Genomic DNA, 17126 nt, shown 5'->3' with positions numbered 1-17126 from the left:
GTAAATCTGTTTGAAGTCTCTTATTTTCTGTGTCTAATAAATGGTATTTTACATCATATTAGACTAATCGGCCAAATATCAAAGAACCTTACAAACGAGACCGAGTCTTTGGTCATATTGTCAGCCTGCCCTAACAAACATCATCATCATCAAATTTTAGTCTTTATTACACCCATTTAAAAGATGCCGCCAAGGTCAGATGAACATGGGCAGGATGTGACAGTACAGAATTGTGGGATGGAAAACACTCCCAAACTCATGATTTGTCAGGATGGACCAGTCTAAACGAGCAAGAGTTGCTGCCACCAAAATGCCCCAAGGGAATGGGGCAGGGTTGTCCCGTCCCTCCAAGACCAGCATAAAAGCCAGCCCAGTGCCTCTCTCCCTCACAAACTCCTTCTCCTCCTGCTCCTGACAACAACCAGGTGAGCCTCAAGCCCCTGACCCTCCTGCTCCTGCACTCCTGGCCCCTCTCTTCCTCCATGCTCAGCCCCAGCCTCAGCAGACCTCATGCCTCCCCAGCAGCCCCACAACAGCCTCCACACTGCCTCGGCCCTCCCCAAACACTGCATCCTGTACCACCACCATGCCCTGTCTCACCCTCCTCTCTTCCAGGAATCCTCCACACCACAACCATGGCCTGCAACACCCTCTGCCGCCCCTGCGGACCCACCCCACTGGCCAACAGCTGCAACGAGCCCTGTGCCCTGCAATGCCAGGATTCCCGTGTCATCATCAACCCTTCCCCTGTGCTGATCACCCTGCCAGGACCCATCATGACCTCCTTCCCCCAGAACACCGTTGTTGGATCCACCTCTGGGGCTGCTGTTGGGAGTGAACTCAGTGCCCAGGGACAGCCCATCTCTGGTGGATTTGGCTTTGGTCTTGGCTATGGCTATGGGCTGGGAGGCCTGGGCTGCTATGGCAGAAGGGGTGGCTACACCTGCTAAAGGCCTTCAGCACCACTCATGACACCACCAGCTCAGTGCTGTGGCATCAAGTCCTGCAATCAAAGGCTCTTACCAGATGATTCCTCTGCATGCACCTCACACTAGATCCCCTAAACTTCTTTACCCTACCTTGTAATTCTTGTGCCTCAATAAAGTTTCCTTGCATCAAAGCCTGACATGTCTCCACTTCTTTACGAATTCAAATGGTCTCACATCCTCACACAGAATAATGCCCTGGGCGGGGTGGCAAAGGGACACACCACCATTCTTAAGGAAATATGCACCTACTAGGAAGAACAAAGACTGGCATGGGATGCAAGGTTGAAGGATGACCTTCCTGACCATGACAAAAACGCATCACACGCTTTACCAAAGATACATGAATGCTCTCCTGCTCACTGCTTCGGTAAAGTCTTTCCATGCAGGCACACACTTGAAAAACTCTCATCCCAGTACAACTCTCAAGCCCTCCAAACAGTCTCATCACCCACTTTGGAGAAACTCAGGAATGAAAGTGCTTCCATCCCCTTCTGCTCAAGTAATGCTACCCAGAGAAGTATTTCCAGAACCATGGACAGTTCATGTTTTCATCTACCAAGACAGACTACTGCACCTCTTCCACTCTGTGACCAGCCTCACTCACACTGAAAAATGCTTGTATGCTCTGCCCATGCAATTTCAGTTGGTTCCACTAATGCCGTTGCCATCTTTTCCTTCACATCTGCAGCACTGAGAACAGATGTGATTCCTTGGCTTCATTTCCTGCCATCATGAATTCGAACACACTGCTACCACCTCCCATCCAGCCCTGTCTCCTAGGAGTCCCAGCAGCTCTCTCAGTCCTCTGTGGAGGATCCTCCAGCCTTTGAGGATTTTGGCAGCCCTGAACTGGTCTTGTTTCACTAAGTCCATAGGGTTCCTCACCTGGGGAGCCCAGAACAGCCCACACCAACTCACATCATTCTTGAGGATGTTGAACATTGTTGGCCATGTGGATGCAACTCTTGACCTACTTCATTTGAGATTTGACTCCAGCTGGACTTTGGATCACAAGGATCTCAATCATATTGGTTAAGTATTATATAAATACAGCAATCCACCTCACTGAGTGTCTACACCACCTGTACATCCTTGGATAGTCTGGGATGATGCAGGAGGAGACAGTGGCAAAGATTTTGGTAAGAGTTGGAGGTAAACACCAGCCATGGCTCTCTCATCATCCACAGTCAGATTTTCTTCTCTGTACGTAATGCAGAGTTCACTAAGACATGATTTAGCCTTCCAAAATCAACACCAACTACTCCTCATCACCTTCTTGTATGACCTGCACATGGAAATGCTGCAATGGAGGGAAAAAATTTGTCCCATCCTTGTCTGCAGGAACAGGTCCCTGGAAACCCATGGGCAATGTGAGAGTTACTAAACGCCCTGGAACGGACAGGTCCTAACGCCTGGAACAGCCATAAAGCCCAGACCAGCCTGACACGGCTTTAAGAGAATGGAGTCCCTCTCTAAAATGCCACAACAAACCACTGCACACCAGTCCCATGACTTGACCTCACTGATGACATCCCAGTTTTCCTAGGCATTTGTGGTTTATTCTGGTTTCTCTGACATGCATCTTCTATGCAAATCCTCCCAACTTCCAACTCCCACTTTAATGCTGCTGCCAAGGTCACATGGACATGGACTCAAGAGCAGGACATGGAATTGTAGAGCTGCAGAAGGAAAACACTCCCCACTTCATGACGCACCAGTCTGGGGAAGGCAAAAATGATGTTAGGATTTCCATTCATGCACCATGAGAGAGTAACAAGGTCAACTCTCTTATTCTAAAAATTGAATATCCCCAGTTCCTTCAACTGCTCCTCACATGTCTTCTTATCCTTCAGAGGTTTCATCTGCATATGTCTCACACAGAGCCCAGCAGTGGGACCTCACAATGTGATCTTCCTGGGCCCAGATGAGTCAAATGCAATGTATGAAAAAATACAAGTCATTGGACACCATCGGAGGCGCCCCTAAATCACAGAGATTGCTTTCCCATCTCCAGCAGGAAAGGCCTGGCATATAGATAGGTTCTGAAAGATGGCATCATGGAGGGGAGGGATGCTCCCCTCACCCACAGAAGAGCTGCAAAGCCCAGATAAGCTTGACATCACCATGGGGGAATGAGGACCCTCTCCAAAAGACACCCAAAAACCACAGGGAGAGCAGGGCCATGAGGTGAAATCACTGATGACAACACACTGTGCAAAGCACTGGTCACGTTTCACCCAACCGACAGACATCATCATTACCAGTCTTTGGTCTCTAATACTCGAATGTAAAAGCTGCCGCCAAGGTCAGATGGATATGGACTGAAGAAAAGGACATGACATGGCAGAGTTGCAGGAAGGAAAACACTTCCCACCTCATTACTCACCAGGCTGGGCCAAGCAAGAACTGCTGCCTCCAAAATGCCCCAAGGCAATGGAACAAGACTTTTATGGCTGGTCCCGCCCCTCCAGGACCAGCATAAAAGCCAGCCCAGTGCCTCTCTCCCTTACACACTTCTCACGCCTTCTCCTCCTGCTCCTGGACAACAACCAGGTGAGTCTCAAGCCCCTGACCATCCTGCTCCTGCACCCCTGGCCCCTCTCTTCCAGCACTCCCAGCCCCAGCCTCAGCAGCCCTCATGCCTCCCCACAGACTCACAAAAGCCACCACATTCCCTCGCCCTGCCCCAACACAGCCACTCACATCCCCAACACCCTTTCCCTGCATCACCCCTCTCTCTTCCAGGGACCTCCACACCACAACCATGGCCTGCAACACCCTCTGCCGCCCCTGCGGACCCACCCCGCTGGCCAACAGCTGCAACGAGCCCTGTGCCCTGCAATGCCAGGATTCCCGCGTCATCATCAACCCTTCCCCTGTGCTGGTCACCATGCCAGGACCCATCATGACCTCCTTCCCCCAGAACACCGTTGTTGGATCCACCTCTGGGGCTGCTGTTGGGAGTGAGCTCAGTGCCCAGGGACAGCCCATCTCTGGTGGATTTGGTGGCTTTGGCGGCTTTGGCCTTGGCTATGGCTATGGGCTGGGAGGCCTGGGCTGCTATGGTAGAAGGGGTGGCTACACCTGCTAAGTACTCTCGGCACTACCTCTGACACATGGAATTTGATGCTCTGGCAACAGCTCCAGCAAGCAAACCACCTCAGCTACTTGCACCTTACACTGATCTCTTCAACTTGTTTCTCTTGTCTTTTCAACCTTTTGCATAAATAAAATTCTCTTGCACTAAAGCCTTATATGCCTCTTCTTCTTTTTGAATTCCAACGGCCTCACACCTTCAGACAGAACAGTGCCAGGAATGAACAGGTGTTTGGGGTGGATGGAAAAGTGACACAAAACCTTTCTTAGCAAAGTTGTCACCAACAGTCACCTGAAAGTCTGGCATGAGAAGCATCAGCTGGGGGGGGGGACACCTTCCAAAACAAGGCACAAGCTTGATACACCAAAGGATTAGACCCAATACTCTCCTGGGCATAAAACTGGAACAGTCATTGTCTGCCACTAGACACGTGACAAAATCTATTCCCAGCAGGACACTTGAACCCTCGCTGCAGAGAAAAAAAATCATACACTTCAGCACAAAGTCTGGAGTGCAAGCACTTCCACCTCCCTGCTCAAGCAGAGTCAGCAAAGAGCAGGATTTCCAGCACAATGGACAGTTCAGTTTTGGATCTTGCAGGACAGGGATCCCATCACCCCTTCCACTCTGTGACCACTCTCACAATCAAAAATTCTTACCTTTTTACCCATAGAAGTTCATCTTTTTTTATTTGTGCCATTCCTGCTTTTTGTTCCCATGTGCACTGCTGAGAACAGCTGGCTTCCCTGGACTTCATTCCCTGCCATCAGGGATTTGCACAAACTGATGACACACCCCTGTCTAGCCTTGTCTCCTGGGAGTCCCAGCTCTCTCAGGCTCTCACCTAGGAAACATTCTCCAACCCTTTCAGTATCGTGCTGGCCCTGCACTGGTCTACTTTCGCTGTCCCCACGTCATTGTTGACGATGTTGAACAGGGTTGGTCTCATGGATACGATTCTTCACCTACTTCCCTTGAGACTTTACTCCCTCTGGATTTTGGGCCACTGATAAACAACCTCTGGACCAAGCACCTCAGCCTCTTTCAGGCGACTCACTGCACTCTCAAAATACAGAGATTTGCCTGGCTGCTTGGGGAGCAGGGAATTGAAAGGAGCTTCAAAGGCTTCACTAAAGGATCGAGTTCAACAGAAGCTACAGTTCTCTCCTCATGCCCAGGTTGAGGCACTGGGACAGAGCACACACTGAGCTCAGCCAAGCACCATTTCCTCCTGGGAAATCCTCCAGGAGAAATGGCCTCAGCCCTCAGCACTTGCCACAGCTCAACACCCCTAAGGCCTTTGATTCACCCCTTCCCTATTGCTGCTCCCATTTGGCCTCGGCTCCCCTGCAGAGTTGCCATTGGCACTCATGGGGCCAGTTCAGCTGGAAAAGACTGTTGACATTGAGCCCAACTGTAAACCAAGGAATGCCAAAGCCACCAATCTCAAAAATTTTCATTTGTAGCAGATGTAAACGTAAAATGTCATTAAGCCAACCATTCCCCCATCTCTCTCAAAGACACCATGAAACGTAACTCCCAATCCCTCCAGGAGTGGCCACTGCACCACTGTCCTGGGCAGGCATTACCAGGGCTTGACAAACCTTTTTGTGATGGAATTTTCCATAATACCCATCTCAAGCTCCGCTGGGGCAACTAGACTCATTTCAAACTATGCCTTTGGTTGGGTAAAAGGGAGACAAGACTACTGTCAAATTATTTCCATTCTGGTACATCTAGGAAACAGTAAGGTCAATTTGCTTTTTCTAAAAATTCAACATTCCCAATTCCTTTAACTGCTCCTCACATGTCTTGTACTTGCTATCCTTCACCACTTTTCCTTTCCTTGTGTGGGTCAGAGACCAGCACTGGGACGCCACATTGTGACCTTCCTGGGTCCTGTTAAGATGAGCACTGCTGATGAACCAAAGCAGAAGTCTTTGGAGAGCATGCGATGCTGCCCTAAATCACAGGAATTTCTTTTCCATGTCCAACAGGAAAGGAAAGGCATATAGACAGGCCTGAAGAGATGGAGCCAAGGTGGTGAGGGAGAAAACATGATGAAAGGCTCCAGATCTGTCACCCCAAGGACACCTAAAAATGCCAGACCATCCTGACAGACCTGGAAAGGAATGGGGCCCTTCTTCACAAAACACACACAAGAAAGGGCAGACCAGTGCCATGGGGTGACCTCAGTGATGACACCACACTGTGCAAAACTTTGGTCACATTGCCAGCCCTCCCTGACACACATCATCACCACCAAATTTTGGTCTTTAATACTCTCATTTAAAAGCTGCCGCCAAGGTCAGATGGACACGGGCAGAACATGACACCGCACAATTGTGGGAAGCAAAACACTCACCACATCATGACTCACCAGGCTGGGCCAGACAAGAGATGTTGCCTCCAAAATGCCCCAAGGCCATGGGACAAAGCTGTCCCGCCCCTGCACAACCAGCATAAAAGCCGGCCCTGGGCCTCTATCCCTCACACACCTCTCCTCACACCATCTTCTCCTGCTCCTGCTGACAACCAGGTGAGCCTCAAGCCCCTGACCATCCTGCTCCTGCACCCCTGGTCCCTCTCTTCCTGCACTCCCAGCCCCAGCCTCAGCAGCCCTCATGCCTCCCCACAGACCCACAACAGCCTCCACACTCCCTTACCCTCCTGCATCACAGCCCATCACAGCCTCCACCAACCTGCCCTGCCTCATTCTCTTCTCTTCCAGGAACCCTCCACACCACAACCATGGCCTGCAACACCCTCTGCCGCCCCTGTGGACCCACCCCGCTGGCCAACAGCTGCAATGAGCCCTGCGCCCTGCAATGCCAGGATTCCCGTGTCATCATCAACCCTTCCCCTGTGCTGGTCACCCTGCCAGGACCCATCATGACCTCCTTCCCCCAGAGCACCGTTGTTGGATCCACCTCCGGGGCTGCTGTTGGGAGTGAGCTCAGTGCCCAGGGACAGCCCATCTCTGGTGGATTTGGCTTTGGCCTTGGCTATGGCTATGGGCTGGGAGGCCTGGGCTGCTATGGCAGAAGGGGAGGCTACATCTGCTAAAGGCCCTCAGCACCACCTGTGACTCCACCAGCTTGGCGCTCTGGCAAAAGCTACTGCAAGCTAAGGCCCTCAGCTGATGGTTGCTGTGCTTGCAGCTCACACTAGATCCCTTGAACTTCTTTCCCCTGCATTTTAATTCTTGTGCCTCAATAAAGTTTCCCTGCTTCAAAGCCTGAGATGTCTCCTCTTCTTTTTCAATTCAAATGGTCTCACATCCACACTGAGAATAATGCCCTGGGCGGGATGGCAAAGGGACACACCACCTCTTTTTAAGAAGTATGCACCCACAAGGAACAATGTACACTGGCGTGGGACACAGGGTTGAAGGATGACCTTCCTGACCATGACAAAAACGCATCACACGCTTTCCCAAAGACTTTGACACATCAATGCTCTCCTGCTCATTGCTCTGGTAAAGTCTTTCCATGCCAGCACACACTTGAAAAACTCTCATCCCAGCATGTCTCAAAACCTCCCAACAGTCACAACATCATACACTTTGAAGAAATTCAGGAATGAAAGTGCTTACATCCCCTTCTGCTCAAGTAATGCTACCCAGAGAAGTATTTCCAGAACCATGGACAGTTCAGGTTTTCATCTCCCAGGACAGACTCCTGCACCTCTTCCACTCTATGGCCACATTCACACTGAAAAATCTTGTCTGCTCTGCCCATGCAATCCCAACTGATTTCATTTGTGCCGTTGCCATCTTTTCCTTCACATCTGCAGCACTGAGAACATACGTGATTCCTCAGCTTCATTCCCTGCCATCAGGGTGGCACATGCTGCTACCACCACCCCCCCCACCCCAGTCCAGCCTTGGAGTCCAAACAGGTCTCTCAGTCCTCTAATAAAGATCCTCCAGCTCCTTAAGAACCCCGGTAGCAATGAAATGGTCTTTTTTCATTATGTCTGTGGGCTTCTTCCCCTGGAAAGCCCAGAATTTACCACACCAACTCACATATTCTTGAGGATGCTGAACAGTGTTGGCCACATGGATATGACTCTTGACCTACTTCATTTGAGATTTGACTCCAGCTAGACTTTGGATCACAAGGATCTGGATCACGTTGGTTAAGTATTACATAAATACAGCAATCCACCTCAATGACTCTTTACACCACCTGTACATCCTTGGAGAGTTTTTGATGTTGCCGGAGAAAACAGTGTCTAAGACTTCAGTAAGAGTTGGAGGTAAACACGAGCCACGGCGCTCTCAGCACCCACAGTAGGAGTTTCTTCTCTCTAGGTAACACACAGATGATTAAGACAAGATTTGGCCTTCCAAAATCAACACCAACTACTCCTCATCACCTTGTATGACCTGCACTTGGAAATGCTTTGAAGGGAAAAGAATTGTCCCATCCCCGTCTGCAGGAACAAGGTCCCTGGAAAGCCATGGGCAAGGTGGGAGGGAGTACATGCACTGGAAGGAACAGGTCCTAATGCCTGGCACAGCCACAAAGCCCAGACCAACTTGAAAGGGCTGTGATGGCATGGGGTCCCTCAATCAAATGCAACCACAAACCACTGCACACCAGTCCCATGGTTTTACCACATTGATGACATCCCAATTTTCCTAGGCATTTGTGGTTTATTCTGGTTTCTCTAACATGCATCTTCCTTGCAAATCCTCCCAAATACCAACTCTCACTTTAAAGCTGCCGCCAAGGTCACATGGACATGAACTCAAGAGCTTGACATGGAATTATAGAGCTGCAGGAAGAAAAACCCTCAACATCTCATGACCTGTCAGGCTGGGCCACGCAAAACTGATGCCATGATTTCCATTCAGATACCTTGTAACAGTAACAAGGTTAACTTCCATTTTCTGAAAATTGAATATTCCCAGTTCCTTCAACTACTCCTCACATTTCTTCTTCTTATCCTTCAGCACTTTTCCTTCCCCTTTGTCACTCAGAGCAAAGCACTGGGACCTCACAGTGTGACCTTGCTTGGGCCAGCTGAGATGATTGCTACAGAAGAACAAATAAAGTCATTGGAGAGCATGGAAGGCACACCTAAATCAGAGGGATTGCTTTCCCATCTCCAGCAGGAAAGGCCTGGCACATAGATAGGTTCTGAAAGATGGCATCATGGTGGGGAGGAGGACATCCCGCACCCACAGAAGAGCTGCAAAGCCCAGATGAGCTTGACATCACCATGGGGGAATGAGGACCCTCTCCAAAAGACACCCAAAAACCACAGGGAGAGCAGGGCCACGAGGTGAAATCACTGATGACAACACACTGCGCAAAGCATTGGTCATGTTTCACCCAACCAACAGACATCATCATTTCCAATCTTTGGTCTTTAATACTCGAATGTAAAAGCTGCCACCAAGGTCAGATGGACATGAGCTCAACAGCAGGACATGACACAGCAGAGTTGCAGGAAGGAAAACACTCCCCACCTTGGGACTCATCAGGATGAGCCAGGCAAGAGCTGTTGCCTCCAAAATGCCCCAAGGCAATGGGAAAAAGCTGTCCCGCCCCTAAACAACCAGCATAAAAGCCAGACCAGCGCCTCTCTCCCTCACACACCACTCCTCACACCTTCTCCTCCTGCTCCTGACAACAACCAGGTGAGTCTCAAGCCCCTGACCCTCCTGCTCCTGAACCCCTGGCCCCTCTCTTCCTCCATGCTCAGCCCCAGCCTCAGCAGACCTCACGCCTCCCCACAGACCCACAACAGACTCCACATTCCCTTACCTTGCTGAATCACCGTCCTTTGCAACCCTACCACCCCTGCCCTGCCTCATCCCCCTCTCTTCCAGGAACCCTCCACACCACAACCATGGCCTGCAACACCCTCTGCCGCCCCTGTGGACCCACCCCGCTGGCCAACAGCTGCAATGAGCCCTGTGCCCTGCAATGCCAGGATTCCCGTGTCATCATCAACCCTTCCCCTGTGCTGATCACCATGCCAGGACCCATCATGACCTCCTTCCCCCAGAACACCGTTGTCGGATCCACCTCTGGAGCTGCTGTTGGGAGTGAGCTCAGTGCCCAGGGACAGCCCATCTCCGGTGGATTTGGCTTTGGCCTTGGCTATGGCTATGGTCTGGGAGGCCTGGGCTGCTATGGCAGAAGGGGCTGCTACACATGCTAAAGGCCCTTGGCACCACTCCTGACACCACCAGCTCAGTGCTGTGGCATCAAGTCCTGCAATCAAAGGCCCTTACCAGATGGTTCCTCTGCATGCACCTCACACTAGATCCCTTAAACTTCTTTACCCTACCTTGTAATTCTTTTGCCTCAATAAATTTTCCCTGCATCAAGCCTGACATGCCTCCTCTTCCTTTCGAATTCAAATGGTCTCACATCCTCACCAACAATAACGTTGTGGGTGGGATGGCAAAGGGACACACCACCATTCTTAAGGAAATATGCACCTACTAGGAAGAACAAAGACTGCCACGGGATGCAAGGTTGAAGGATGACCTTCCTGACCATGACAAAAACGCATCACACGCTGTACCAAAGAGACATGAATGCTCTCCTGCTCATTGCTCTGGTAAAGTCTCCTCATGCGAGCACACACTTGACAAATTCTCATTCCAGTACAACTCCCAAGCCCTTCAAACAGTCACAACATCATCCACTTTGGAGGAACTCAGGAATGAAAGTGCTTCCATCCCCTTCTGCTCAAGTAATGCTACCCAGAGAAGTATTTCCAGAAATCATGGACAGTTCCGGTTTTCATCTTCCTGGACAGACTCCTGCACCTCTTCCACTCTGTGACTACCAATCCTTACACTGAAAAATGTTTGTCTGCTCTGCCCATGCAAATCCAGCGGGTTCCACTAATGCCATTGCCATCTTCTCCTTCACATCTGCAGCACTGAGAACAGATGTGATTCCTCGGCTGTATTCCCTGCCATCAAAGACTTGAACACACTGCTACCACCTCCCGTCCGGCCCTGTTTCCTGGGAGTCCCAGCAGCTCTCTCAGTCCTCTGTGGATGATCTTCCAGCCTTTAAGTATCTTGGTAGCTTTGAACTGCTGTTGTTTCACTACGTCCATACTGTTCCTCACCTGGGGAGGCCTCAACTGCCCACACAAACTCACATCATTGTTGAGGATGTTGAACACTGTTGGCCACATGGATATGACTCCTGAGCCACATCATTTGAGATTTGACTCCACCTTGACTTTGGATCACAAGGCTCTGGATCATGTTGCTTAAGTATTATATAAATACAGCAATCCACCTCACTAAGTGTCTACACCACCTGTACATTCTTAGATTGTTCGGGATGATGCAGGAGAAGACAGTGTCAAAGACACTTATAACAGGTGGAGATAAGCACCAGCCATGGCTCTCTCATCAACCACAGTTAGATTATCTTCTCTGTTGGTAACATACAGGTCACTAAGACATGATTTGGCCCTCCAAAACTTACTCTATTGCTTCTCATCACCTTCTTGCATGACCTGCACATGGAAAAACTGCAACATAGGGAAAAAATTGTCCCACCCTTGTTTGCAGAAACAAGGTCCCTGGAAAGCCATGGGCAATGTGGGAGGGAGTAAATGCACTGCAAGGGGCAGGTCCAAATGCCTGGCAAAGCCACAAAGCCCAGACCAACCTGACAGGGCTGTAAAGGTAATTGGGTCCCACTCTACAATGCAACCACAAACCACTGCACACCAGTCCCATGGTTTTACCACATTGATGACATCCCAATTTTCCTAGGCACTAGTGCTTTATTCTGGTTTCTCTGACATGCATCTTCCATGCACATACTCCCAACTACCAACTTTCACGTTAAAGCTGCCGCCAAGGTCCCATGGACACAGACTCAAGAGCAAGACATGGAATTGTAGAGGTGCAGGAAGGAAAAAACTCCCCACCTCGTGACCTGCCAGGCTGTGATAGGCAAAATTGATGTCACGGTTTCTGTTCAGGCACCTTGAGAGACTAAAGAGGTCTGCCCTCTTTTTCTAAATATTGAACATCCCCAGTTCCTTCAGCTCCTCCTCACATGTCTTGTTCTCCTTATCCTTCACCACTTTTCCTTTTCCTGTGTCTGTCAGAGCCCAGCACTGGGACCCCACAGTGTGACCTTGCTGGGCCCCATTGAGATGAGCCCTACAGATGACCCAACACAAGATTTTGAGGAGCATGGGAGGCCTACCCAAATCACCAGAAACTCATTCCCATCTCAAACTGTAAAGCAAAGACATATAGACAGGCCTGGAGAGATGGAGCCAAGGCAGGTGATGCCTGATGGGGTTTTTTGTCCTCTTCATTATACTTTTATACTCTTTTTATATCCTTTTTACCCTTCCCCATTCCTGTACTTCTTTACTCTCTCTATCTTAACCCTACATGTTTATAACCCTTGTACCCTTGCCTTGCTTAGAATTCTTTGGAGAAGACGAAACAAACTCCACAATCTCAAGAGCATGAGGCACCAACCTTGAAAAAAGCCCCATCACTGGGACATGTTTTTGTAAACTAATTTGTAACCTTTTAGGGGGAGGCAATTTGAATAAGGGAGCAATTACTTCACTTGTTAGACTTCTCATTCGGGAATTTGAGATAGGTATGCTAATCTAGGCTGTCCATAAATTGTATACGGGAGATATCGTCACTCTCTTAGTCGTCGGTGTGCATCTAGGACCCTTTTCCCATACTGCGTGTCAGCGTCTCAAATTTTTTACCAATGATTTAAGACATCACAGGGAGGAAGAGAATATGATGAAAGTGTCCAGATCTGACACCCCAAGCATACTTGCAAATACCAGAGCATTTGGACAGAGCTGGAAAGGAATGGGGACCCTCTTCACAACACAACCACAAATCACAGCAGACCAGTGCCATGGGGTGACCTCAGTGATGACTCCACACTGTCCAAAGCTTTGGTCATGTTGTCAGCCCTCCCTAACAAACATCATCATCACCAAATTTTAGTCTTTATTACACCCATTTAAAAGTTGCCGCCAAGGTCAGATGGACACGGGCAGGACGTGACACTGCAGAATTGTGGGATGGAAAACACTCCCCACCTCAGGACTCACCAGGCTGGGCCAAACCAAGAGCTTCTGCCTCCAAAATGCCCCAAGGCAATGGGACAAGGCTGTCCCGCCCCTCCAGGACCAGCATAAAAGCCAGACCAGTGCCTCTCTCCCTCACACACCTCTCCTCACACCTTCTCCTCCTGCTCCTGAAAACAACCAGGTGAGTCTCAAGCCCCTGACCCTCCTGCTCCTGCACCCCAGGTCCCTCTCCTCCAGCACTCCCAGCCTCAGCAGCCCTCACGCCTCCCCACAGACCCACAACAGCCTCCACACTCCCCCAACACCGTCCTTTGCAACCCCACCACCCTTTCCCTGCCTCACCCCCCTCTCTTCCAGGGACCCTCCACACCACAACCATGGCCTGCTACGATGCCTGCCGCCCCTGCGGACCCACCCCGCTGGCCAACAGCTGCAACGAGCCCTGTGCCCTGCAATGCCAGGATTCCCGCGTCATCATCAACCCTTCCCCTGTGCTGGTCACCATGCCAGGACCCATCATGACCTCCTTCCCCCAGAACACCGTCGTTGGATCCACCTCCGGGGCTGCTGTCGGGAGTGAGCTCAGTGCCCAGGGACAGCCCATCTCTGGTGGCTTTGGCTTTGGTCTTGGCTATGGCTATGGGCTGGGAGGCCTGGGCTGCTATGGCAGAAGGGGCGGCTACACCTGCTAAGGTCTCTTGGCACACCCTTTGACAACACCAGCTCTGTTCTCTGGCAACAGCTCCTGCAAGCAAAGGTCCTCAGTTGATGCTTGCCCTGCTTACACCTCAAACCAGATCCCTTCATCTTCTTCCCCTGCCTTCTAATTCTTTTGACTCAATAAAGTTTTCCTGCATCAAAGCCTGAGATGTCTCCTCTTCTTTTTGAATTCTAATGGTCTCACATTCTCACCCAGAATAGTGCCATGGGGTGGATGACAAAAGGACACACCACCTATTTTAAAGAAATATTATACACCCACAAGGAACAATGAAGTCTGGCATGGGACGCACGGTTCAAGAGTGAGCTTCACAACCATGACAAAAACACATCACCTGCAATACCAAAAACACATCAGTGCTCTCCTGCTCATTGCTTTGGTAAAGTCTCTCCATGCCAGCACACACTTGACAAATTCTCTTCCCAGCACAACTCTCAAGCCCTCCAAAGAGTCACAACATCACCCACTTTGGAGAAACTCAGGAGTGCAAGTGCTTCCAGCCTCTCTGCTCAAGTACTGCTACCCAGAGAAGCACTGCCAGAACCATGGACAGGTCAGGTTTTCATCTCCCAGGACAGACTCCTGCACCTCTTCCATACTGTGACCACCCTCACACTGAAAATAGCTTGTATGCTCTTTCCATGCAATTCCAGCTGATTTCACTAATGCCATTGCCATCTTTTCCTTCACATCTGCAGCACTGAGAACAGATGTGATTCCTCAGCTCTTTCCCTTCCATCAGGGATTTCAACACACTGCTGCTACCACCCCCCCAGTACAGCCCTGTCTCCTGGGAGTCCCAGCAGCTCTCTCAGTCGTCTATGAAAGATCCCCAAGCTATTAAGAATCTTGGTAGACATGAACTGGTCTTGTTTCACTCAGTCCGTAGGGTTCTTCACCTGGGGAGGGCAAACCAGCTCACACAAACTGACATCATTGTTGAGGATGTTGAACAGTGTTGACCACATGGATAAAGTTCTTGCCCTACTTAACCTGAGACTTGACTCCTGTTGGACTTTGGATAAAAAGAATTGGGATCAAGTTGGTTAAGTATTATATAAATACAGCAATCCACCTCAGTGAGTGTCTACACCACCTGTACATCCTTGGATAGTCTGGGAAGATGAAGGAGGAGACAGTGTCAAAGGCTTTGCTAAGAGGTGGAAGTAAACACCAGCCATGGCTCTCTCATCATCCACAGTGAGATTTTCATCTCTGTAGGTAACACACAGATCACTAAGACATGATTTGGCCTTCCAAAATCAACTCTAACTGCTCCTCAGCACCTTCTTGTTTGACCTGCACTTGGAAATGCTGCAATGTAGGGAAAAAGCTTAACCCATCATTGTCTGCAGGAACAGGTCCCTGGAAAGCCATGGGCAAGGTGGGAGGGAGTAAATGCACTGGAAGGAACGGGTCCTAATGCCTGGCACAGTCACAAAGCCCAGACCAGCCTGACAGGGCTGTAAAGAATTGGGTCCCTCAATCAAATGCCACCACTAACCACTGCACACCAGTCCCATGACTTGACCTCACTGGCGACATCTCAATTTTCCTAGGCTCTTGTGGTTTATTCTGGTTTCTCTGACATGCATCTTCCATGCACATACTCCCAAACACCAATTCTCACTATAAAGCTACCGCCAAGGTCACACGGACACGGACTCAAGAGCAGGACATGGAATTGTTGAGTTGCAGGAAGGAAAACCCACCCCGCGTCATGACTTGCCAGGCTGTGGTAGGCAAAACCGATTTCATAATTTCCATTCAGGAACCTTGGGAGAGTAAAAAGGTCAGCTCCCTTATTCTAAAAATTGAACATCCCCAGTTCCTTCAACTGCTCCTCACATGTCTTGTTCTCCCTATCCTTCACCACTTTTCCTTCCTTGTGTCTGTTAGAGCCCAGCACTGGGACCTCACTGTGTGACCTTGCTGGGCCCCATTGACATGAGCACTGCAGATGAACCAACTCAAGACTTTGGTAAGCATGGGATGCTTGCCCTAATTACAAGAAACTCTTTCCCATCTCAAAAGGTAAATCAAAGACATATTGACAGACCTGGAGAGATGCAGCCAAGGCAGGGAGGAAGAGAATATGAAGAAACGGTCCAGATCTGACACCCCAAGCACACCTGCAAATGCCAGACCATCCTGACGGAACTGGGAAGGAATGGGGACCCTCTTCACAACACAACCACAAATCACAGCAGACCAGTGCCATGGGGTGACCTCAGTGATGACTCCACACTGTCCAAAGCTTTGGTCATGTTGTCAGCCCTCCCCAACAAACATCATCATCACCACATTTGAGACTTTATTACACCCATTTAAAAGTTGCCGCCAAGGTCAGATCGACACGGGCAGGACGTGACACTGCAGAATTGTGGGATGGAAAACACTCCCCACCTCAGGACTCACCAGGCTGGGCCAAACCAAGAGCTACTGCCTGCAAAATGCCCCAAGGCAATGGGACAAGGCTGTCCCAACCCTCCAGGATCAGCATAAAAGCCAGACCAGTGCCTCTCTCCCTCACACACGTCTCCTCACACCTTCTCCTCCTGCTCCTGACAACAACCAGGTGAGTCTCAAGCCCCTGACCCTCCTGCTCCTGCACCCCTGGTCCCTCTCCTCCAGCACTCCCAGCCCCAGCCTCAGCAGCCCTCATGCCTCCCCACAGACCCACAACAGCCTCCACACTCCCTTACCCTCCTGAATCACATGCTTCCTCAACCCCCTCTCTTCCAGGGACCCTCCACACCACAACCATGGCCTGCTACGATGCCTGCCGCCCCTGCGGACCCACCCCGCTGGCCAACAGCTGCAACGAGCCCTGTGCCCTGCAATGCCAGGATTCCCGTGTCATCATCAACCCTTCCCCTGTGCTGATCACCATGCCAGGACCCATCATGACCTCCTTCCCCCAGAACACCGTTGTTGGATCCACCTCTGGGGCTGCTGTTGGGAGTGAGCTCAGTGCCCAGGGACAGCCCATCTCTGGTGGCTTTGGCTATGGTCTTGGCTATGGCTATGGGCTGGGAGGCCTGGGCTGCTACGGCAGAAGGGGCTGCTACACCTGCTAAGGTCTCTTGGCACACCCTTTGACAACACCAGCTCTGTTCTCTGGCAACAGCTCCTGCAAGCAAATGTCGTCAGTTGATCACCGCCTTGCTCACACCTCAAACCGGATCCCTTCATCTTCTTCCCTTGCCTTGTAATTCTTGTGCCTCAAATAAAGTTTTCCTGCATC

The 17126-nt window shown here is 50.4% G+C and overlaps 2 protein-coding genes and 3 pseudogenes across 2 annotated transcripts; all 5 read left to right on the top strand.

Moving 5' to 3' along the window:
- Positions 1 to 635: 635 nt before the first annotated feature.
- Positions 636 to 950, top strand: LOC146442543 (feather beta keratin pseudogene; annotated as a pseudogene).
- A 5887-nt stretch (positions 951 to 6837) lies between these two features.
- LOC146442542 (feather beta keratin pseudogene) lies at positions 6838 to 7169 on the top strand (annotated as a pseudogene).
- Positions 7170 to 9948: 2779 nt separating this feature from the next.
- On the top strand, positions 9949 to 10263 carry LOC146442541 (feather beta keratin-like). The gene has a single exon (XM_085049904.1). The coding sequence runs from the start codon at positions 9949 to 9951 to the stop codon at positions 10261 to 10263; it is 315 nt and encodes a 104-aa protein (XP_084906030.1).
- Positions 10264 to 13529: 3266 nt separating this feature from the next.
- LOC146442540 (feather beta keratin pseudogene) lies at positions 13530 to 13870 on the top strand (annotated as a pseudogene).
- Positions 13871 to 16644: 2774 nt separating this feature from the next.
- On the top strand, positions 16645 to 16959 carry LOC146442539 (feather beta keratin-like). The gene has a single exon (XM_085049903.1). It carries the CDS (start codon positions 16645 to 16647, stop codon positions 16957 to 16959), a length of 315 nt encoding a protein of 104 aa, XP_084906029.1.
- Positions 16960 to 17126: the final 167 nt, after the last annotated feature.

The sequence above is a fragment of the Lichenostomus cassidix genome, chromosome 2 (genome assembly GCF_008360975.1).
Source record: "Lichenostomus cassidix isolate B80296 chromosome 2, HeHo_3.0, whole genome shotgun sequence".
NCBI lineage: Eukaryota > Metazoa > Chordata > Aves > Passeriformes > Meliphagidae > Lichenostomus > Lichenostomus cassidix.
The sequence above is the reverse complement of the archived record's forward strand: the minus strand, read 5'-3'. Positions and strand labels throughout refer to the sequence as shown.

Coding starts and splice junctions, on each gene's coding strand:
- LOC146442541 (XM_085049904.1), top strand. CDS start 9,949: ATGGCCTGCAACACCCTCTGCCGCCCCTGTGGACCCACCCCGCTGGCC.
- LOC146442539 (XM_085049903.1), top strand. CDS start 16,645: ATGGCCTGCTACGATGCCTGCCGCCCCTGCGGACCCACCCCGCTGGCC.